The sequence below is a fragment of the Hibiscus syriacus genome, unplaced genomic scaffold, assembly GCF_006381635.1.
Source record: "Hibiscus syriacus cultivar Baekdansim isolate YM2019G1 unplaced genomic scaffold, ASM638163v2 tig00003715_pilon, whole genome shotgun sequence".
Lineage (NCBI taxonomy): Eukaryota > Viridiplantae > Streptophyta > Magnoliopsida > Malvales > Malvaceae > Hibiscus > Hibiscus syriacus.
The window spans coordinates 1,498,916-1,522,671 of record NW_024061980.1 but is presented as its reverse complement, the minus strand read 5'-3'; the positions used below and the strand labels follow the sequence as shown (position 1 = coordinate 1,522,671).

Sequence of the window (23,756 nt, the reverse complement as noted above, 5' to 3'; positions counted from 1 at the left end):
TTTTATATCATTATGGATCGATACATTTTTATAAAGTATCGACACTTTATAGACGCTAAAACTGCTTCTCTTTTAAATTCACAAAGTGTCGATACTTATATTAAATTATCGACACTTTCAATATATCTGGTAACGCTTTACCGGTTTTGTCTTTTCGAGACCGGTTTTATCATATTTTAACATGTTATATCTTTGTGGATCGATACATATTTATAAAGAATCGACACTTTATAGGCGCTAAAACTGCTTCTCCTTTAAATTCACAATGTGCCGATACTTATATTAAAGTATCGACACTTTCAATATATCTGGTATCTCTTTACCGGTTTTGTCTTCTCCTGATCAGTTTTGTCATATTTTTATCTGTTATATCATTGTGGATCGATACATATTTAAAAAGAATCGATACTTTATAAGTGCTTAAACTGCTTCTCCTTTAAATTCACTATGTGTCGATACTTATATTCAAGTATCGACACTTGCAATATATCCGGTAGTGCTTTACCGGTTTTGTCATATTTGTCCTATTATATTGATGTGGATCGATACATTTTTATAAAGTATTGACATAAACCGACAAGCTAAGTTTGTCGGTTGCCAATTTTTTTAATATTTCTTCATGATTTAGACCTAATACATTATTATTACTCAACATTTTCGGTAGCGCTAAACCAAATTTGTTAATATACCTGGTAACGCCGTATATTAGCCCGCCTTTCCTGAGACATCCCCAGACACAAGTCACAACATAATATGAAACAAATAGTAACATTTATATGTCAAATCATCAACGGTAATCACAATGTAAATAATATCCAAATGCTTATGCACCCGTATGTACTCCTGTCACACTCGAAGAGTGGGTTCCCCAGAACCACACTAATTTCACACATACACCATATAAATAGGGTCTGCCACAAAGGCAGATGCCACTGAATCTAAAAAAGTGACATTCACCCCGTCGAGTGCATGCATTGAACTTCCCATATCAATAGTCTTTCCAACATGAAATGCAGAATGCCATAAAAATCCAATTTCTAGTCCAATTTGAATAGTAATATTTCATGAAAATATATTCTGATAAAGCAACTCATTCACATGTTATGTATATATAATCATATCCCGGTTCTGACAGTTAAACATGCATCACATATCAATATTTCCAAAATTTAATTTACATAGTCAAACTCACATACATACATGCTTTCAACCATAATTCCAGCTAACCAAGCAAATAGAAAACACATAAGTAATATAACACCGAGTAAAGAGACACGCTTCAACAAAAGCTAACGTCGATAATAACCTCTACCACAATCAGTTTGAGCAATAGATCGATCTGAAACAATGCCTATGACAAGTAATTTAATTAAATAAATTATTCTAAAATTAACTACGTAAATAACATACTAAGATTTGTAAGTTAACACTCTTGTTCGACATGAGCAATACAGTTCAGTTCGAAGTTCGTGGGTAACGAAGGAGAAGGTGGTAACTCGGTTCCCGGTTCAGAATGTCCTATTTGGTTGGACGGTGAGAACGGTGGTGAGGGTTGCAGATATAAGGGTGAACATCACTAGGGTTTGGGAGATAAAGAAGATAGACGATGCACACTGGGGAGGGAATTGATATCAAAATAAATCTGGTATAATTGCAAGATAAGCCATCAAAATTTTTAGGTTTTGGAAATACGACTTTAAGCTTTATAACTTTACAATTTGGTCACTCTTTTCAATCTAGGAATTAGGTTAAATTTTCCTGAATTTTAGGGTTTTAATTTGGTTTTTTTGGGGTGTTACATGACACATGGCTTCATCTGATTCGATGATTAAATTTATCTTAATTTACTAAAATTAGGACCAAATTAATATAATATTTAATTAACCGTGATTAGTTGTGTAATTATACCAAATGTTTTAACTTCCATCTCACTATGTCCGGTAATGTTAACGGGTAGTGGTTTGATCGAATACAACTAAATATTTAGGTGATCTGATTGATAAAATTGAAAGATCAATGGTAAAAGTAAAAAGACTAAATAGTTAAGTGGTCAATGGTATAGTTTACCCTAAGGGTGCGTTTGGTTCACGGAATGTAAGATTACCAGTGGGAATAAAAGATTACCAGGGAATAGGATTACTGGGAATGTTGTATTTTGTGTTTGGTTGGTTTAGCATGAATGTAAGATTACCGTGTTTGGTTAAAGGAATAAAAAAAATTTGGAATGTATATTTGACCAAATTGTCCTTATTATATATTTGTATAAAATTACAAATTGTAAAATATTTATATAGTTTCTTCAAAAAATTAAATTCATAATATTTATATAATTTTTTTACAAAATTAAAAATATAAAAAAGGTTTAATGAAAGGGTAAAAATTTTTAACCCCTGAACTTCATATAAAATTTTAATTATAGACTTTTTTTTGTAAATCTAAAATAATTTAAGGATAAATTTGTAATTTAACCTTTGTAGATTTTTTATTATTCAATGACAGAAGAAGAATATTTTTGAAAAAAAATAAAAATTTAAGGGTATTTTAGTCCAAAATACCGGTAATGTTACAATACCTAAGGGAATGTAGGTAATGACATTCCCGGTAATATACCCCAAAAAATCTACTATTGGTAATAAAATATTACGGGAATGAGATTCCCAACCAAACATGGGAATGTGGGATTCTCATCCCATGAGAATCCCACAATCCTTGAACCAAACACCCCCTAAGGGTGTGTTTGGTTCACGGAATGTAAGATTACCAGTGGGAATAAAAGATTATCAGGGAATAGGATTACTGTGAATGTTGTATTTTGTGTTTGATTGGTTTAGCAGTAATATAAGATTACTGTGTTTGATTAAAGGAATAAAAGATTATTGGAATATATATTTGACCAAATTGTCCTTATTATATATTTGTTTTTTTAACAAGTTGAAAAATATTTATATATTTTCTTTAAAAAATTTAAATTCATAAAATTTATATAATTTTTTTTTACAAAATTGAAAATATAAAAAGGTTTAATGAAAGGGTAAAATTTTATTTTAACTCCTGAACTTCATATAAAATTTTAATTATAGACTTTGTTTTGTAAATATAAAATAGTTTAAAGATAAATTTGTAATTTAACCTTCATAGAATTTTATTATTCAAAGACAGAATAATGATATTTTTGAAAGAAAAAAAAATTAAGGGCATTTTAGTATGAAACGCCGGTAATCTAATAATACATAAGGAAAGAGATGTAATGACATTCCCGATAATATACCCTAAAAAATTCACTATTGGTAATGTAAAATTACTGGGAATGACATTCCCGACCAACCAAACGGGAGAATGTGAATTTCACTCCCATGAAAATCTCACTCCCATGAAAATCTCACATTCCCCCAACCAAACACACCCTAAATTTTAATATAATCCTGAGTTTTGGACACATAAGGAAGATATTATTGCACTAAGTTATGAACCATGGGTTACTTGCGTAAATCAAAATCAAAGCCCTGACAGCTGCTGCTGAAATACCAGTCAAAACATGGAATGGAATTGTTTGATGGAAAAGTATAATTTAATAGAAAGTTTTGCTTTCAATTGGCTTGAAAGTTGAGACGTTTAGGTAATTTGTTGGACTCCGGCAACATAAGAGGTGAAAATTCGTGCAGCTGATCAGCCACCGGTCCCACGAAGATTTCGTTTTTCAAAACATGTGATATCACAGACTGCTACTTGTACTTATTATTATTGAAAAATCTTCATTAGACCATTTCAAATTTAGCTATATACTGTGATGTGACTCGACTAATTCATTCATTAAACAGTGATGGAGTTAGAAACGAATTAAAACAGTATTTCATGCTACTATGTATTTGATAATGCACTCACTGAGAGGCTTATCTATTTCTGTTTCCCGGTTGTGATCTCGTCATCGGTCATCACCAAGTCCTCACCAGTCCGGGTGTCCAATTTCTCCAATCTAACTTCACAATTGATTTGTTTCTTAAACTGATTATCTCTCTGATATCTAAAACCATCTTCAAGTATCTGTTCCCTTGCTTGCTAGACTCGCCCTCCATCTCTACTCCACTTCCTTCCTTTACATATTCATTTTCACGGACTGACCCAGTCACACCTCCGTCTTTACATGAAGTCTCACTAATGATGTTGCTTAGTATCTCAACCACTTCAGCCATTCTAGGACGACACTTTGGGTTTTTCAATAAACATTTGTTCGCCAAGGATGCTACTTTCTGGGCGGATTTGATGCAATACTGTCCTTCAAGGCGAGGATCTATGATAAGGTGAAATTTCTTCGAATCAGATACATAAGGTCTCACCCATTCGAGGAGCTTCTGCTCACTTCGAGGTAGATTTCTTTCTAGTGCTCGTCTTCCGGTGATGACCTCGTACAGAACCACCCCGAAGCTCCAAACATCACTCTTAGCAGTTAGCCTACTGGTTTGCACATACTCAGGGGCAGTATAACCTACTGTTCCGACAACCTTATAAAGGTTTTTGAAACAGTAAAAGCAGCTATTAGTATCCATGAATCCAACATAAAATGGCATCTCAACATGATAGTTTACAACTATAGTTCTGCAAGAACTAAATTTCTAAGGCATAAACTATTAAATCAGATATCATGACATCTAAAAATAGTACTATAGCTTAAACAAAAGTGATTAACCTACTGCTGTAGAAACATGGCCAAATCCTTCCGAAGGTCCTTGTCTAGCTAATCCAAAGTCTGAGAGCTTCGCGTTGAAGTCCTCATCTAGTAGAACATTTGACGTCTTGAAATCTCGAAATATTAGCTGCAGTGCACAAATCATAAAAAGCAAACCTAGATCATGAAGCGGAACACAAACCGCATTGTTGACAGTAAGGATTGAAGTTAATATTTTGCGTTTTTAAGACATCATTTAAAAGGTATACCTGAAAGTCCATTTCTTCATGTAGGTAAGCCAAACCCCGGGCTGCGTCTTGAGCGATTTTCAATCTTGTCAACCAGGGCAACGGCAATGACAATGGCATCCGAGCCAAGAGATGATCTTCCAAGCTTTTGTTACGCATAAGTTCATAGACCAAAAGCCTCTGGATCCCTCTCTCATCATCATCAGCACAATATCCAACTAATTTTACAAGATTCGGGTGCTTAACTACACCCAAAAGGCTCACTTCATTGATCCATTCCTTATGCCCCTGAATACTAACAAAGCAACGCAAAAGATATTCAACTATGATTCATACTTTAATAATAACCAATGTCAACATTCTTAATGTGTACAACTACATTGTTATGCAGATCATAAGCAAGATTAAGCTTCTCATAATTATGGATTATACAGTTATTTTGCAATTAAATTGAACACATCAAAAAGTTATATATTTCAAATGGATGTGTAAAATGGGAAAGCGACGAGGGATGAGAGTGGGCTATGCCTGGAAACCGTGACGATTGAGTTGTTTGATGGCGACATCCAACTTTAAATCACGACCGTCGTTAGCTTCATCAGGAACTTTAAGGACACCTCTGTAAACGCATCCGAACCCGCCTTCACCAATCAAAAGAGCTCTACTGAACCCACGGGTAGCTGATTTCAGCTCGGTGAATGTGAAAGACCGCAGATCGTTTGCTCGACGCTGAGTCAGTAACTCGTAGAAACAACCGACGGTCGAGTCATCCGAGGCCAAGTCCCTGATCGACTGGGAGTCGAACTCAGAACGACTCATACCGGCGCTGCTCGACGCCACACTAAATGACCTCGTCCACGTCACCTTCGGCGCCACCCTCAAAACGGCAGCGGCGCCGCCGCCTCCATCGTCTCCCCCGTCCCGCCTCTCCCAGTTAGTGAAATGAAAGCACTTCATAATTACAAGAAGAGCAGAGTTTCGAAAATGAAAGAACAAGGAGAGAAAGATTATGGGGTCAAATTCAAAAGGGTGGTGATGAGTAAATAATGTCAAAGTTTCAAATTTTGTGGGGTGGGTTTTGTGCTCTTGTTTGGAATTGTTAGGGAAAAAGGATTAAATGAGAAACCGGAGTGAAAGAAATCACGAGGTGATGAGTGTATTATTTGATTAATATTTTATTATTAATTAAATTGTGATCTCTTTTTATAATGTTAATTTGAGTTGTTTTGATTTAAATTTGTGCAGGATTATTTTTCATGAAATAACAATTAAAATGTAAATTAAATAAATTTTTCTATTTATTTGAGAAAAGTCGACGCCAACTCAAATTCAAAGATAGATCCAAGCACAAATTATGATTAAATATTTCAAGTAGCAAGATCAAATGAGAAAAACCAAGGCGAACCATAATTCTTTAGAAATTTAAAAGTTGTAATTGAATTCAAACATTTGAGATTTTATTATTTTATTAGGAATTTAGTTTGCATAGAATTTTTATTTAGGATTTTTAATTTGTTAGAATTAAGAGTTTGAATATTTTAAGAGTTATTATTTTATTTTCATCATGCTAACTCAAGACTATAAATATCCCTAGGGTGAAGCTTAAGGGACGTACAAGTTTAGAATTCATTATAGAATTGGTTCTAGCTTTTCTTTGTTTTAGTTTATTTCAATAAAATTATTTTTCTTCTCCATCTACTCTCTTTTTACACGCTAAGCATGATTTCTACAATGGTTGGCTAAACTTTTCGTTAGCTTATAGTTGAGCGACAACTTAATTTAGTCTCGTGAGAATCGAAAAGGTATGTAACATCTTCAGGTTTCTTTCTTGATTTTTCTGCAAACAATGAGAGGCGATCAACCTTTCTTCAATCCAAGAAGTGTATAGAGCACATTGGTTTGTTCGACGTTGTGATCTACAGTTAGGGAGGAGAATCGGCTTGTAGCAAATTCAATTCTTTAAGAACAATTTTAGCGATAGTCTGCTAAGGGAAATCAAGATCAGGTTGGATTCTAATTGAGATATTATAATTCGAGCATGGGTTTTTCCAGTTCAAAACCAGCATTGGCATTAATATCGATAGTCGATATTAATCCAAACAAGGGTTAATTTTCAAGGATTGACTTTGGAAATCAGTTCACAAGAAAGAAGAGCATGTTACAAGGTTTGGGCCTTGTAGACTGTAACCCGCACGTATCCAAAGTAAAATCTATTTTAGTAATCGAGACGGATTGAGGAGAAGCGAAGCATGAGGCTATTTCTCATCTTTATTATTCCTTTACAATTTACTTTTCTCAATTTTCCTTATTGTTTGCATCTTAGTTTTACTGTAATTTTATTTTACTTGCTTACTTTAAAATCCCCCATTTCTTTTAAATTTACTTGTTTTACAGGTGTCTTGATTCAAGATTAAATCAAATTAGAATTAGAAATTTTCGAATCTCTGTAGACCGGCACCCTTATTCTCTATAGTAATTTCTTAGCATAATTATCTAATAAAAAATAATTATTTATTTCAAAATTACGATGCTTTTCAAATTGGCATCGTTACCGGGGATCACGCTAAAATTACTGATTAAAATTTGTTTTGATTTATGACTAGGAAAAATCCAGGCAAACTAGTTGATTGGGTACCTAAGATCGAAGCACTAGCCCGAAGAATATGTTCACAGTACGCTACAAGAAAGGCGAAAACAACAACAATAATCACAACAATCCGAATCCAATCCAGAACCTAATCCAAATACACCCTTTGACACTGAAACCTTCTCTGACGTTGAAGAAGACTTCGAGAAACCACTTCAATGGATTAATAAACAATCTGAGAATTAGCTGCAAAACCTACCGAACAACAACTGTTATGCATCGCATTCCCTCATGGAGAAACACCGTTTGAGCTAAAAATGAGTTTAATTAATCTTTTATCTACTTACCGTGGACTGCTCAACGAAAGTCCTCACAAGCATCTTACTGAGTTTCATCTAGTTTTCTCTAGCATAAAACCACATGGAGTATCTGATGATCAAAGATTGGTTATTTTATTTACTTCCTAATTTTGTTAATACATGGGTTGATATGACTCGTCCTTTTATTGACATGTTTTCCCTGCATCAAAAGTGAATGAATTAAGAATAAAAATCTTAGGAGTGCAACAAATAAATGGAGATTCGTTATACGACTACTGGGAACGATTCAAGAAACTTTGTGCAAGCTGCCCACAACAAAGATTGTCGGAACAAATATTTCTTCAATACTTTTACAAATGATTACTTCCTTTGGAGAGGAAGATGATTGACACAGCTAGTGGAGGAGCACTCGTTAATATGACTCCACAAGCGACCAAAAATTTGATTTTAACTATGGCTATTAACTCTCAACAATTTGACTCTACGAGTGAACCTACTCAATTGGTTCACGAGATAAGTACAATTTTTTTGGAAAATAAAATTGATAAATTGGTTGATATTGTTCAAACTCTTGTTGTAGGAAAAATGAGTACGACTAGAATTTGTGGAATATGTACAATGTCGGACCATCCCACAAATTGTTGTATGATGTTACAAGAATACTCTATAGCACAAGTCAAAGCAGTTGGAAATTTTCTTGGACCTCCCCAAACACAATACAACCCTAACGCAAATACCTATAATTCGGGGTGGAACTTTAGCTATGGGTAGAACCAAAAGCCTCTTCAACAACCATATCAACCAAGAGCACCTCAACAACAGCAGTACCAGCCACCAAAGTCTTCACTGAAATCCATTATAGAGAGTTTGGCACTTTCTCAATAAAAAATTCAAATCGAACTGAATCACATCTACATGAAATATATAAACAAATAAGTCAATTGGATCAGACATGGGAGGAATGAAATCACAGGGAAAGCTATTATCTTAAATTGAGGCAAACCTACGAGAGAACGCTAGTGCCATCACCCTTCGAAGTGGAATTGTGATCGTGCCAATCCCTAAATAATCTTTCGCAAATTCCAAATAAAAAGAAAAAATGAGATCCCAGAAGGACCAGAAAGGAGTTGATGCAGAAGAGGAAGAAAAAAAGAAAGAAAAATCTCAAGAAGAGGAAGCTAACACACATAGAAAGAAATATTCAAAACCAACGACTTTTGTAATCTCTCCTTACTCGAAGCCACCTCATTTTCCCTCCAGGTTAGTAACATGTGACAAACAAGCTGAGGAAAAGGAAATTCTTGATGATTTTCGAAAAGTAGAGATTAATATACCGCTTCTTAAAACAATTTAAAAAAGTGTCGAGATACGCCAGATTTCTTAAAGATCTTTACACAAATAAAAGGAGCCTTACCATCACTGAAAAGGTAAATTTAGGTGAAAATGTCTCAGCTTTTTTTCAACTTAAACTTCCAACGAAATTAAAAGACCAAGGTATGTTCGTTATCCCTTGTAAAATCAGCAATGTAGGAATTAAACGTGATATGTGTGACCTTGGTGCTTCAATTAATGTTATACCTTTATTTGTTTACAACTCACTTTCTGTTGAGCATTTGAAGGAAACTATAGTAACAATTCAGCTAGCTGATAGATCCTTCATTTATCCTGAAGGACTTCTTGAAAATGTTTTTGTTAAGATAAATGAATTAATTTTTTCAGCCGATTTATATGTCATCGACATAGAAAATAATTGAACTAATTCTTCTTCCGAGATCCTTCTTTGCGGCCCATTCTTAAGCACTGCACAAACAAAAATCGACATTAAGAGTGGAATTCTTACTATGGAATTCGATGGTAAGGTAGTAAAATTTAATGTTTACAAATCGATGAAACATTCAGATAATGTTGCAAACATTAATTTTGTTGATGTTATTGAACCTTTGGTGAATGATTTTATTGAGACCGGCTTATTTGATGATTTGTACAGAGAATTTCAAAACTACGATGAAGAAGTTATGGAGCTAGAAAATATATTTTCAATACAATTTGATTTACGCCTAACCCCAAGTAAATCTAAATTTTACCTTCAATTTTACAGGCACCACATATTGAACTTAAACAATTATCGGATCATCTCAAATATGAATTCCTAGGACAAAACACCACCCTCCCGGTAATTATCTCAAATAAGCTTTCAAAGGAGGAAGAAGAAGACTTGATGACAGTTTTACGTGCACATGAGGCAATCAGCTGGACTATAGCTAACATTAAAGGACTCAGTCCATCGACATGTATGCATAAGATTAAAATTAAAGAATGTGCAAAACCATCCCAAGAAGGAAAAGGCGTTTAAATCCTCCAATAATGGAGGTCGTTAAGAAAGAAATTCAAAAACTTTTAGACGTTTATATCATCTATTCAATACCTTATAGTAATTGGGTAAGTATAATCTATGTAGTTCCTAAGAAAACCCGAGTAACGGTAATTGAAAATTCTGAAGGTGAACTAGTACCTCCACGAATTCAAAATGGATTGAGGCTTTGAATCGATTATAGGAAGTTGGATTCACTTACTCAAAAAGATAATTTTTCGCTTCCTTTTATTAATCAAATGATTGAACGATTAGCTGATAAATCTCACTATTGTTGTCTAGATTATTTTTTAGGATTTTTTAGATTCCAGTCGCATCGAAATATCAAGAGAAAATAACGTTTACATGTCCTTTTGGTACATTCGCTTATCGACAAATGTCGTTTGGCCTATGTAACGTGCTAGGTACATTCTAGAGATGCATACTTAGTGTCTTTTCTGATTATGTAGAAAAAGGAATTGAAGTTTTTATGGACGACTTTACGGTATACGGTAATTCCTTTAACGAGTGTCTCTTGAATTTAACTAATGTGTTAAAATGATGCCTTGAAAACCTTGTGCTTAATTATGAAAAATTTCATTTTATGGTTGAAAAAGGTTTAATTCTTGGTCACATTTTTTTCTGCTAATAAAATTTCGGTTGATAAATCAAAAATTGATATTATCCGCTCACTCTCATACCCCACAACTGTGAGGGAAATTCGTTCTTTTCTTGGACATGCATGATTTTATTGCAGGTTTATAAATAATTTTTCCAAGATAGCACAACCACTTTGTAAGCTTCTACAAAAAAGATACATCTTTCGAATTCGACGACGAATGCAAAGAAGCTCACGACATCCTAAAGAAAGAACTTATTTCGGCACCCATAGTGCAGCCGCCCAATTGGGATTATCCTTTTGAGATCATGTGTGATGCAAGTGTCTCAAGCGTAGAAATCGTGCTCTAACAAAAAATTGACAAAGAACCCCACGTCATTGCCTATACGTCTAGGACACTAGATGTAACTCAACGAAATTATTCGACCACTGAAAAAGAACTATTTGCTATCATTTTTGCTTTGGATAAATTCTATTCTTATCTTCTCATTACTAATATTACTGTTTATTCTGATCATGCAACTTTGGAATATTTATTAAGCAAGAAAGAGGCAAAACCACGCTTAATCCGAAGGATTTTACTCTTACAAGAGTTTAATCTTCATATTAAAGATAAGAATGGATGTAAAAATTTAGTCGTGTATCACCTAAGTCGACTCCCCATATTTAATATCGACGAACTTATTCAGGAAAGAATTCCATGAGGAAAAATTATTTTTAGCGCAAATACATATACTGTGGTATGCAAATATTGTTAATTACTTAGCCACGAGAGTATTTCCATGTGGTCTAAATCGTTTTGAGGTAAACTGTATCAAACGAGAGTCTCGATTTTATATTTGGGACAATCCATGCCTTTGGAAATCTTACTCAGACCAGGTAATTCAATGATGTGTTGACGAAAACAAGGTAAATTATATCCTTAAATTTTGTCATTCTTTTTCTTGCGGAGGGCACTTTGGACCAAAAATAACTGCACATAAAATTCTTGAATGTGGATTTTACTGGCCTAACATTTTTATGATACATATATATTCTGCAAATCTTGTGAAAATGTCAGCTTGCAGGTAATTTAAGCCGACATAATGAGATGCATCTTAATCCGATATAGATTTGTGAAATATTTGATGTATGGGGCATCGATTACATAGGTCCATTTGTTTCATCTCACAGGAATTATTACATAATTCTTGCCGTTGATTAAGTCTAAAAATGGGTAGAAGCTAAAGTTACTCGCAATAATGATGCTAGAACTACCATTCAATTTTTGAATAATTATATTTTTTGAGATTTGGAACCCCAAGGTCAATAATTAGTGATCGACGAACACATTTTATCAATCGCATCATCGATGCATTAGTTAAGAAATATGAAGTCACCCAACGAATTGCCACGGCTTATCATCCTCAAACTAATGGACAAGCAGAAGTTTCAAACCAATAAATTAAATTAATTCTTGAAAAGATTGTGAAACTGAATAGAAAAATTGGAGTTTGAAACTTAGCGATGCCTTATGGGAATATTGGATTGCTTACAAAGGTCACATCGACATGTCTCAATAACGTCTAGTTTATGGTAAATCGTGTCACTTACCGATTGAATTGGAATACAAAGCTTACTAGGCGGTTAAAGAATGCAATATGGAGATGGATGCAATCAGTGAAGCATGAAAATTACACATTCAAGAACTTGAAGAATTCGTCGCAATGCTTACGGTAGTGCTCAGATTTACAAGGATAAAACTAAAGATTTCCATGAACATCAAATTTCATTTAAAACTTTTAATATCAATCAGAAAATCTTATTGTTTAATTCTAAATTGAAATTTTTTGCAGGAAAATTACGAACGAAGTGGTCAGGACCTTATATTGTGACTCAAGTATTTCCCCATGCCGCAGTTGAAATTCAAGATGATTCGGGAACTTGTTTCAAAGTAAATGGTCAGCGATTAAAACCATATTATGAGATCAATCAAGCATGTGTGATAAAGGAAATAATTTTAGAAGAACATGAAGTCTGAATCAGGTCATCGAGCTAAATGATATTAAACAAAGCGTTTGATGGGAGGTAACTCATTCTATTTTATTTTTCTTCTGATTGTTTTATTTTATTTTATACATTCTTAATTATTTTCGTTTGAATTTTTTAGGTACCCGAACACCTTGATCAAGTTAAAGTTTAAGCAAAACCGACATATTAGAATTTCACAGGAAGCAAAACGATGCACATTATCAAGTTGGCATAGGTTAGCAATTATAATTATATATATAATTTTAAATCAACCCCATTACTGGTACCCCCACCCCTAATTTTTTATATTTATTTTTATTATTTTCATTTTCATCATTTTTTATTATTATTATTTTAAAACCTTCTTTTTCACTGAAACAACCTTATTATTATTATTATTACTACTATTACTACTATTAATATTTTACCATTATTTTTCTTTTAAAACACCTTAATCCACCAAAATCCTTTCTTTTATTTCAGTTCTCCTAGAACTAATTAAGAATCGTCTTCAACACAAACTCTTTTCCCCTCCCTATATAAACCCACTAATTTTTTTAATCTTACAAATCAAACGAACCACCTCTTTTATTTTCTTTAAAACCGTTAAAACATTTTTCTTATTTTCTTTTCCCTCCTTGCTAACCTACCGTCGATTACTAAACCTACACCATCACCACCGCTGACTATCGTGCACCACCTTTCCCATGACATCGATCGTCGCTCTTGTCAACCAGCAAAAGTGTCATCGGTTAGTATTTCACGATATTTCATTTCTTCATTTCATCTTTATTCTCTGCTGCAAATATTTCAAGATACTGAAAACAAGAAGCCAAATATTCGCTGCTCAGAAATTCAATTTTAAACCAAGCAATTTCAACTTCGCTCAATCTTCTTTGCCTCGCAACAATGTCGAACCTTTGAATTCACCAGAACATCAACCTTCACCGACATCATCAACATCATCACATTACCTTACCATACCATCTAAAGAAGAGTTGCGAGGCTATTTGGAATTCAATGTCAATGAACGAATCCAATTTAATAATATTCAGAGTCAAAACTTTCAAGCTTGTAAGTACATTCATACTCGTACTCTAGATACTTTGCATATGAGACATTCCGTTACACATTACTCCAATGCTATTGGATGGACCTTATATCCTGAAATTAAATATGGAGCATACTATGAATTGGTTCTTTAATTTTGTACCACATTTAACTTTTTACCACATCGAGTTATTAGCATGAATTCCCTGGATGTTATATATTTTCTCATGTTATGATAGTACTTTAGGATGTCAATTTCTAATTTTAATTTTTCTATGGGGTTTATAACAGATGTCACAGACCAAAGCTATCTGACATCTTTACTTGAAATTCCATAGGATTTTGACACAGACTATGCCTACTCCATGATAACCGGTTCTTCAAGACAAACATTCAATGCACAAACAACAAAAGGGTGATACATCCATGACTCTGCACTTCGATACATCCATCGGTTTCTTGCATTTAACTACTCAGGGAATAACAATAATACACCTAGTTTGAGAAAATTTGAAGTGTTCTTCTTTTGGTGCATGCTTACCGGCATCAAATTAACCTAGGATTTTGGTTCGAACAAGCTTTCGAGCTTGTTGTGCGCTCTAATCAACCATTGATTCTCGGCCCTTAAATAACTCATCTCGCATCTAGACTTTTCCCTCATTCTTTTACTACTGAACAATTTACTCATATTTTTCTATGGATGGTTTAGATCTGCGATGCTTGGACATGATGAGATTACTTGCCGGCACAATTGATGCACCTTTCATTGTACCTCTTAGCACCACAACACCTCGAAGCAAGCACGTCTTCCTCCGAAGACATGCGTCACCATCGACTCCGACAGATGATGCACGACCGAACATGCAATATCAATTTAATGAAATTCATAATCTTCTCAACTCCCTTGAGTCCACTCTTGTCGAGATTCTCTTTTATCTCCGCCTGGCTACCTCTGGCTGAGGTCGAGGCCATCACTAAACACATGGAGTATCTCTATTCCTTCTCCTATGCTTTAATATACATATTGGGATAATATGCTTTAAGTGAGGGGGTATAGAACATAAAGAACACTTACATCGAATTATCTCTCGCTTATCTACATTTTTGAAATTGAGTTGCATTGATTGAATTGTTGAAATCTCTTGTTATGAATTTTGAATCTTGCTTTGTCTCACTGAATACCTTAGGAGTTTGTGATCACACTTTTTATCAGATTTAGGGTGCATGATAGTAAAAATGTCATGACTAGTATTTTTCCTAAAATGTTTGCTTGATATTCCATGAATCCTTTAGTTGATATGTTTCTTGACTCGATACAAATTACCCCTTCTTGTGAGATTAGAGCCTAACGAGTATATCTTCTTATTCTTGCTAATTTGTTTGATTGAGCGTGCCAGATTAATTTTGACATTCTTGAACTTGTGATTAAATGCATATCGACACCACATGTTGAAATTTGATGCTTTAAAATGATTATGGCACTTAGGATTAACCCATTTCTCTACCCAAGTGGCCTACCCTTTCATTTACATCCACTAGGGAATCAACTTTGAGCCTTTATCATTTTCTTTGTTTTTTTACCACATTACAAAACCCGAAGCCTTATTTATTTATTTTTTTTTCTCTTATCTTGTTACCCTTGCCGAGACATGAGATAGATTTGCTTCACAAACAAAAAAAAGAGAAGAAAGAGGAATCAATTCAAAAAAAAAATTATTCTGGATCGAACAAATTGTTCGAACAAAATAAATATATAAATAAATAAAAATGAAAAATGAAAAATGAAAAAAGTAAAAAAGAAAAAAATTATTTGGTTACGCTTCCTCGAGTGTGTTTACTTTGTTGAATTCGTGGATTGAACTCATATATTTTACATCTATTGTCTTGATCTTTGAACCCAAATTTTCGTCCTTTTCCCACCCCAAACTAAGCACCGTTACAACCTTGTTAAAGACCATTTGATTATATTCATCTTGTTCGAACGAGTGGTGGGGAGTTGATTTTCGTACAAGCTTATGGTAATGTTTTTATTAATCCCGAATTTGAGCGATTTCTTTTACCCTAAACACTTTGAGTGATAATGAGTTAAACCTTGGAGGTATTGAGTCTTGTTGCATTGAAATTGATGGATAATTGGGATGTCTTGGCTTTTACTTAAAATTCTTGCTAGTTATGCATATTTGCTTAATTGTTACCTTGTTTCTGATACTCGACGTGATCATTAGCTTGTTTGGTTTTCCTTGGTACATTGTGAGAAAATAGATTAATGATTTGAGATTTTTACAATTGATTAAGGCTTGCTTGAGGACAAAAATTGAATAAGTGAGGGGAATTTGATGAGTGTTTTATTTGGTTAATATTTTGTTATTAATTAAACCGTGTTATCTCCTTTTATAGTGTTAATTTGGGCTGTTTCAATTTAAATTTGTGCATGACTCTATTTTTCAAGAAATAATAATTAAAAGGCAAATTAAATAGATTTTCCTACTTATTTGGAAAAAGTCGACGCCAACTCAAATTCAAAGGTCGATCCAAGTACAAACTCTAATTAAATATTCCAAGTAGCAAGATCAAAGGAGAAAAGCAATGCGAACCATAATTCTTTAGGAATTTAAAAGTTGTAATTGAATTCAAATATTTGAAATTTTATCATTTTATTTGGAATTTAGTTTGCATAGAATTTTTATTTAAGATTTTTAATATTTATTAATTAGGGTTTTTAGTTTGTTAGAATTAAGAGTTTGAATATTTTAAAAGTTTGTATTTTATTTTCATTAGGTTAACTCAAGACTATAAATACCCCTAGAGATTAAGCATGAAGGAGGTACAAATTTATAATGTATAGAACTGGTTCTGACTTTTTCTTTATTTTAGATTATTTCAATAAAATTATTTTTCTTCTCTATCTACTCTTTTTCTACACGCCAAGCATGATTTCTACCATACTGGCTAAACTTTTCATTAGATAGTAGTTGAGCGACAACTCAATTTAGTCTCGTGAGAATTGAAAGGGTATGTAACATCTTCATATTTTTTTATTGATTTTTCTGCAAACAAGGAGAAGCGATCGACCTTTCTTCAACATCTCAATATCTTCAATCCAAAGAGTGTATAGAGCATATTGATTTATTCGACGTTGTGATCTATAGTTGGGGAGGAGAATCGGCCTGTAGCAAATTCAATTCCCTAAGAACTATCTTAGTTGCGGTCCGTTAAGAGAAATCAAGATCGGTTTGGATTCTCATCGAGACACTATAATTCGAGCACAAACTTTTCCAGTTCAAAACCATCATTGACATTAATATCGATAGTTGATATTAATCCAAACAAGGGCTAATTTTCAAGGATTAACTTTGGAAATCAGTTCACAAGGAGAAGAGCAAGTTACAAGGGTTGGGTCTTACAGACTGTAACCGGCAAGTATCCGAAGTAAAATTTATTTCCGCTATCGAGACAGATTGAGGCGAAACGAAACTGATGCTATTTCTCATCTTTATTATTCCTTTACCATTTACTTTTCTCAATTTTTCTTGTTGTTTGCATCTTAGTTTTACTTTAATTTTATTTTACTTGTTTATTTTAAAATCCTTATTTCTTTTTAATTTACTTGTTTTACATGTTTCTTAGTTTAAGATCAAATCGACTTAGAATTAAAAATTTTCGAATTCCTGTAGACCAACACCTTTATTCTCTATATTACTTTCTTAATATAATTATCTAAAAAAATATTATTTATTTTATAATTACGAGGCTTGTCACGAGGACTATGACAGAGAGTGGGGGTCCTAGAGATGCAGAGAACTGTTAGTCTCAGACAGTACAAGAGAGAAAAGGTCCCATTTTCCTTTGAAGCTTTTGGTTACCTGAAAATCTCAAGGGCTTTGATTGGAATTTATAGTGTTGTTTTTTTTGGAGTGGGACTTTGTGGGGTCAAACATTTTTGCATTGGAAATTGATTCGTTTTCGCGTTGGAATATATTCTTTCTTAACTTCAATTTTTAAAAAAAATAAATAAATGAAGATTAATATGGTAACCTTTTGATTAATATGATAATTCTTTTAAAAATTATTAATAAAGATTGAATTTACTAGAAGGAAGATCTGAAGCGTTGCTTCTTCGTTCCCAGTGCATTTACTGCCCTCAATAAAATTGAATAAAACTTCAAATGGAAACTTAAATGTGCCAGGTTGTATTTGATCTAATCCAAGTTGTTCGGTATGCAATCACCCGTCTGAAACTCTTCTCCACATTTTGCGTGACTGTCGCTACTCGACAGCAGTGGGAATTTCTTGTTCTCGGGTTTAGTTTATTCTTCCATAATTTGCTCGAGCCGTAGCTTGTTTCAGACTTTAACTTTCGTACTATTTATCCGGAGACAAATGCGCCGTGGTGTGTGATCTTTGCCTCTATTATTTGACAAGTTTGGAAAAGGTGAAATGAAGAGATCTTCCAAGACCTTTATATTGCCCCAATTTGTTTGTTTCATGTTGGGTTTCATTGGAGCGGAATCACCATACTACATAGGCCCACCAGATTTTCAATGTTGCTCCGGGTATGCTTCAAGTTCAATGATCTTCACCAGATGATGGATGGATATGTCTTAATACAGATGGAGCGCTCTCGCACTTGACTGGGTATGGGGCAGTTGGGGGTCTCTTGAGGAATCCTTCAAGTGATTGCTTGGTTGTTTTTCGACGAGCTTTAGGCCATTCTTCTGTGATAGAGACGGAGCTGTGGGGCATACTAGAGGGACTCAAAATTATGTGACAGCTTGGGTTTGAGCGAGTCGTTGTCCAATCCGATAGAAGCGATGCTATTCAACTACTCTCCATTCCATCTCTTATGAGTTCTTTTGCGCGTAACATTACGACGTGGTGTAACGGACCCGCGGCTGACTTTGTTGTGAACTCTTCCATAGGTGATTTTTACTATTTTTGATGATTTTCTTTCTCATTTATTGGATATTACCTGTAGAGATTACTATGGCCCTCCGATCTATCAGATAACAAAGTCCATGTAATGACTTTAGCCTACTTCCCATTAAAAAAATCAATATGTAAAATAAAAATATATTAAAAATATAAAAAATTGAAACTTGTTCGACTGATAAATTAATTTTACAGTAATGCTCCCCAAATTGAAGGGGTCAAATCGGGCAATAGAGTTGAGCTAAAAACACGTGTAATCATTCCTTTTTTTCATCTTTAAGAAATGCATGTGTTTTGGAGCGATTGGTATTGTCACTAATAAAAGTTTATGACTGTTTTGGCAATTGAATTGGACCATTTCGGCTGCCCAATTTTGATTTCAATAATCAAATTATGTCACAAGTTGCAAATTAAAAGTTAAATTTGATTTGACACATAGATTACCTTATTTCCTTTGAAGAAATGTTAATACTAGTTAATCAATTTTTATTTTGGGTTAAATATTTCTTTAATATATAAATTATATTTATTTCCAAAATCATACCATTTTTATTTTTTATGTTTATATATGATTTCTTTTCGCTGTACATAGGTTTGTTCATATTTATCACACAAATTGACATGGACTCCTATATCTACTTAAAACTTGACATATAACGTATTTTTAAAAGAATTTTTATTTATTTTTTAAAGTATAATAATAAGATTAATCTTCGTTGATTAGTTTTTAATTTTATTTTTAAATTTTAAAAATAAAAAATAAATATATATATTTATCTTAAAATTTATTATTATGTATATGGAAAGTGTTTGAAACCTTCTCGGATGTGCAATGCGTGTACCATTAAAATCCTCCTTATTTCATGTTTCTAGCAATACTCTAGAACGATTGCTCTAATCTTCGCTTGAATAAGACGAGTCCAGTACTAATCATTTATAGGGTGGATAATAAGCCAAGTCAAATGTCGGTCAATAGTAAAGGGGAGTTAAAGGGTCGATCTAACGTGGTAAAACGATGTCAAATCATGTGAGTTAATGTCCCACATCATGATTGTTAACTGTAATTGATCGTTAATGTTAGAAATTAAACCGTTAATTTTAAAACAGTAATAAAAAGTTTAACTTAATCAATAATGTTTATGTTGTGACATGTTCACCAAATCCATTATTTTAAATGAAATTAAAGGGTTTTTATTTTTATTTTCCTCTCAAATCATTTATAATTAGTTATGTGTATAGAATTTAAATCATTATAGATTAATATATCCTTTCTTTTCAAACAAGGAAAGCCCTTTCATTTAAATTGAATTTTATTAACCAATATTGTTATAAAGTTCATTGTAGTCTGATTTTTCATATGAAGAAAAAAAGAACCCGCATTCTAAAAAATGGTAAGGCACACTGATTAGGCCATGTTGCATAATATCTTATAAAATAAACATATATATACACCTTGATTTTGATAGAATCATGTATTAAACTACAGATCCTTCTCTAATTAATATTTTAGTTATTCTAAACCTAGAGAGTTGTTAACTGAGAAAGGGGTTTTTTTATCCTTGATTCAATAGCCATGTTACCATGTATCATTATAAATAGGACACATGATTAGAGAAAGAATGATTAATGTGAAAATTTCAGCCAGCCAGACCCACATTCAACTCTAAAACAGTATAAAGAAGGTAGAACCAAGGAATCCAAAGCCGCTTCTTTATTGTTTTGTCTCCCTCTTATTTTTTGTAATATGAAAAAAAATAAAATAATTCAATGATATTTCCTCTCAAAAACCAACAAACAGAGAATGAGAAAGCGGAGAAAGATCAACCTTCTAACCCAGTGAAGGAGAGTGGACTTTGTTATATTATTTATTATATAGTTTAATAATAACGGTGGCGGATACGGGTGAAATTTACGGTGAATTTATGTTCATAAAATTTAATTTTTTTTTATATTAATGGTTTATTTTGATGATTATGTTTATTTTAAAAAAAATTATTTGTAAGTATCACATATGAGAAAAAAATTATGTTATTAATATACCCTAAAAAATATTTATAGGTGAATTACTAAATATTAATATTATTGTTTATGATATTAAAAAATATAAAAGAAAAAGAAAAGAAAAACGAAAACCCAGCTCCATTGGGGCGTATGTGAAATAGGCCCACAAGCCATGTGCAGAAGTTTTGATTTGAGCAAATCTGGGAAATGCGTTCGAGGCTTGACTGATGCGACATCCAAATATGAAGTATGGAATTATTGGCAACGTATCTTTACTTGAAAGAAATGTAATTTAATGTTACTTGTAACTTTCCCTTATAACTGAAAGAAAAATAAAAGGATTCTTTTGTTTGGACCAATTCCAACTCCTCCATTCATTCTGTAGACAATGAGATCGTTCTTTTGTTTCTATTTAACGGATAGCTGGTGGATTCTATTGAAATCCAACTTCAGATGTAATAGAAGATGCAGAGAGAGATAACAATATTACGATTTCCCACATCATTTGATTTATGTTTACGGTTACGATTATAACCTTAAATTTTTAATGTTCACGATTAACTTCAAGATAAGTTGGAAATAGAAACACTCTATTTATTTATTATTTCCCCTTAATTTAATAACAAGAAGCCAGCAGTATGTACTAAAATAACCTTTTTTTGCATAAAAAATGGAATGAGTACAGATAATATTCGCTATTTGCTTTTGCATACTAACAGGAAATTTCCCCACAGAGTGGCGAGGATAGGGATAATATCCCACTAACTACTTTATACTATTTGTTCCGTTGCTTTGCTTCAACACACTCCAAATAGATAAGGGAAGGGAAGCTTCATTTTAGATAAGGACCTCAAAACATATCCTACCCATATTGAACAACATATATAGCATTTAAGTGCACAATTACGTTTAATTTATTAATTCAAACAAGCATTGGGTACAAACCATATATATATTTTTATATATAATACTTCAACTCAACCATATAAAGTTACTACAATAGACTTCACAAATACTAGATATAATAATATTAATTAGCCTAGTTAAACTATTTTTTTTTACCGCGGGATACATTTTTGTGCATCCGCGTCAGTCTTTTTCGCTTACATATTTGCCCCTTTTCTCTTTACCACTAAAAGAGGGATCATAATAGCTAAAACTTAAAAATGGGAACCACAAAAAGGGTAAAAATGGAGATGGGTAATAGCTGGAAACTTTCTCAATTTTACCGCTTAGCTTTCTAACTTCTGGGGTTAGCAACTTGTTTTGCTTTTGCAAATTGATCCTTCCTCAAAATCATCAAATGGGAAGATATAAATCAAACTCTGAAATTCTTGCCGGTGAATGTTTGTCCAAACTGCCAATGGGCGGGAATGATGTTCCAAGAGGTGGAAGTGCGCCTGTCACTGCCTGTGACCCTGAACGAGAGTGACTGACCAACCAGAACAGCGTTTGATTGCCAGTTCTGACCCCAGTTTCGGCTCATGCTCATCCAACCTGTCCTAGATCCTTTCACGCTAACCTTCACGATATCCCCTGCACCCGCCACGTTGGATATCAAAACCAAGTTGAAGTAACGGAAACCGTTAATCGTGAACCTGATTCCTCCCCTCTTCCGGCATGGCACCCTACGTAATTTATTAAATAAAAAAAAAGGAGTGCTGTTAGCATAAATCGCGGAGCATGATTGTACGTGTGGAACAGACATTTATCAATAAGACAGGGCCTTGGGAACTTTACAGTCTTTGTCTGATTCCATGGTAAAAGAATAATAGCAAGGACTTTATGCATTATTATTAATTAATCTACGTATGTTGTTTATTAAAATTGCAGTAAACATCAAAATTATTTAGTAACAAATGTAGTGAGCTTCAAGGGGAAAAAAACAGAGTTAGACGGGAACGGAGGATATACCGGCGGTAAGAAACGGGGACAATTCCGGCACGGTACTCAGCAATCTTAAGGAACATGGGCATGGCGAGGTCAAAATGAGAGCGAGGAGGGTTGCACCAGCCGCCATTGTCGTTGGGGAGAGCGTAATTTGGTGGGCAAAAGTTGGTTGCTGTGATGAGGATGGAAGGGCTTCCTGAATGACACCATTTTGGATCACTAGCACATTTTATCTCAAAGCAAGCGCCGCAGCTTAACCCATTGTTGAACAAAGCCGTGCTCAACGCCGCCGTGTTAACTCCGTAACCTTGGCTGTACAAGTTTCCATAGCCACAAGCTCCTCCTGCAAACCATTATTAGAACCAAGTTAATAATAATAATAATTGGAGAGATTAAGGTAATAATGTAGCTCAATTCGCGCCATTTAAAAGCCACGGACAAAAGACGGAAGTTGAAGGAAGAAGATACCCATGGTGCCAGATGCATCGGAGCCGCCATAGAAGGTTGCATGGGCATTTTGCCATGCACCACCGGAGTAAACTCCTGGAATTCTTGCTTCACCCATCCAAATTGAGGATATTAAACCCACAATAATGCATGCTACATTCACACTATTCATTTACTTTTTTTCCTTCAACTACTTGGGGTTAAATCCCAAAACTCTCAAAAACCAATTCTCTCTTCTTTTTTCAAAGAAAGGTAAAGTAAGACTTGAGAGTTTTAAGGGAAAGGTAAGGGATGGAGGGGGTACTTAAATAGATGGGTCTCAACCTTTAAGGGGGTGTTTGGTTCAAAGATTACTCACATTCTCATGTTTGATTAGTCGGGAATCTTATTCATGGTAATATTTTATTATCAATAGTAGATTTTTTTTGGGTATATTACCGGGAATGTCATTACCTCCATTCCCTTAGGTATTGTAACATTACCGGTGTTTTGGACTAAAATGCCCTTAAATTTTTATTTTTTTTCAAAAATATCATTCTTCTGTCATTGAATAATAAAAATTCTACGAATGTTAAATTACAAATTTATCCTTAAATTATTTTAGATTTACAAAAAAAAAAGTCTATAATCTATATGAAGTTC

General features: G+C 33.6%; 2 protein-coding genes across 2 annotated transcripts; both read right to left on the bottom strand.

Moving 5' to 3' along the window:
• Window positions 1-3,786: 3,786 nt before the first annotated feature.
• On the bottom strand, window positions 3,787-5,936 carry LOC120180469 (serine/threonine-protein kinase PCRK1-like). Its single transcript, XM_039185787.1, has 4 exons — window positions 5,440-5,936; window positions 4,933-5,199; window positions 4,689-4,811; window positions 3,787-4,499 (listed from the first exon to the last, which is right to left on the bottom strand). The coding sequence occupies exons 1-4, from the start codon at window positions 5,866-5,868 to the stop codon at window positions 3,933-3,935; spliced, it is 1,386 nt and encodes a 461-aa protein (XP_039041718.1). The 5' UTR covers window positions 5,869-5,936; the 3' UTR covers window positions 3,787-3,932.
• Window positions 5,937-22,062: 16,126 nt separating this feature from the next.
• Window positions 22,063-23,372, bottom strand: LOC120180460 (expansin-A4-like). The gene is made up of 3 exons (XM_039185779.1): window positions 23,136-23,372; window positions 22,692-23,010; window positions 22,063-22,405 (listed from the first exon to the last, which is right to left on the bottom strand). Exons 1-3 carry the CDS (start codon window positions 23,284-23,286, stop codon window positions 22,096-22,098), a joined length of 780 nt encoding a protein of 259 aa, XP_039041710.1. The 5' UTR covers window positions 23,287-23,372; the 3' UTR covers window positions 22,063-22,095.
• Between the last annotated feature and the right edge of the window lie 384 nt (window positions 23,373-23,756).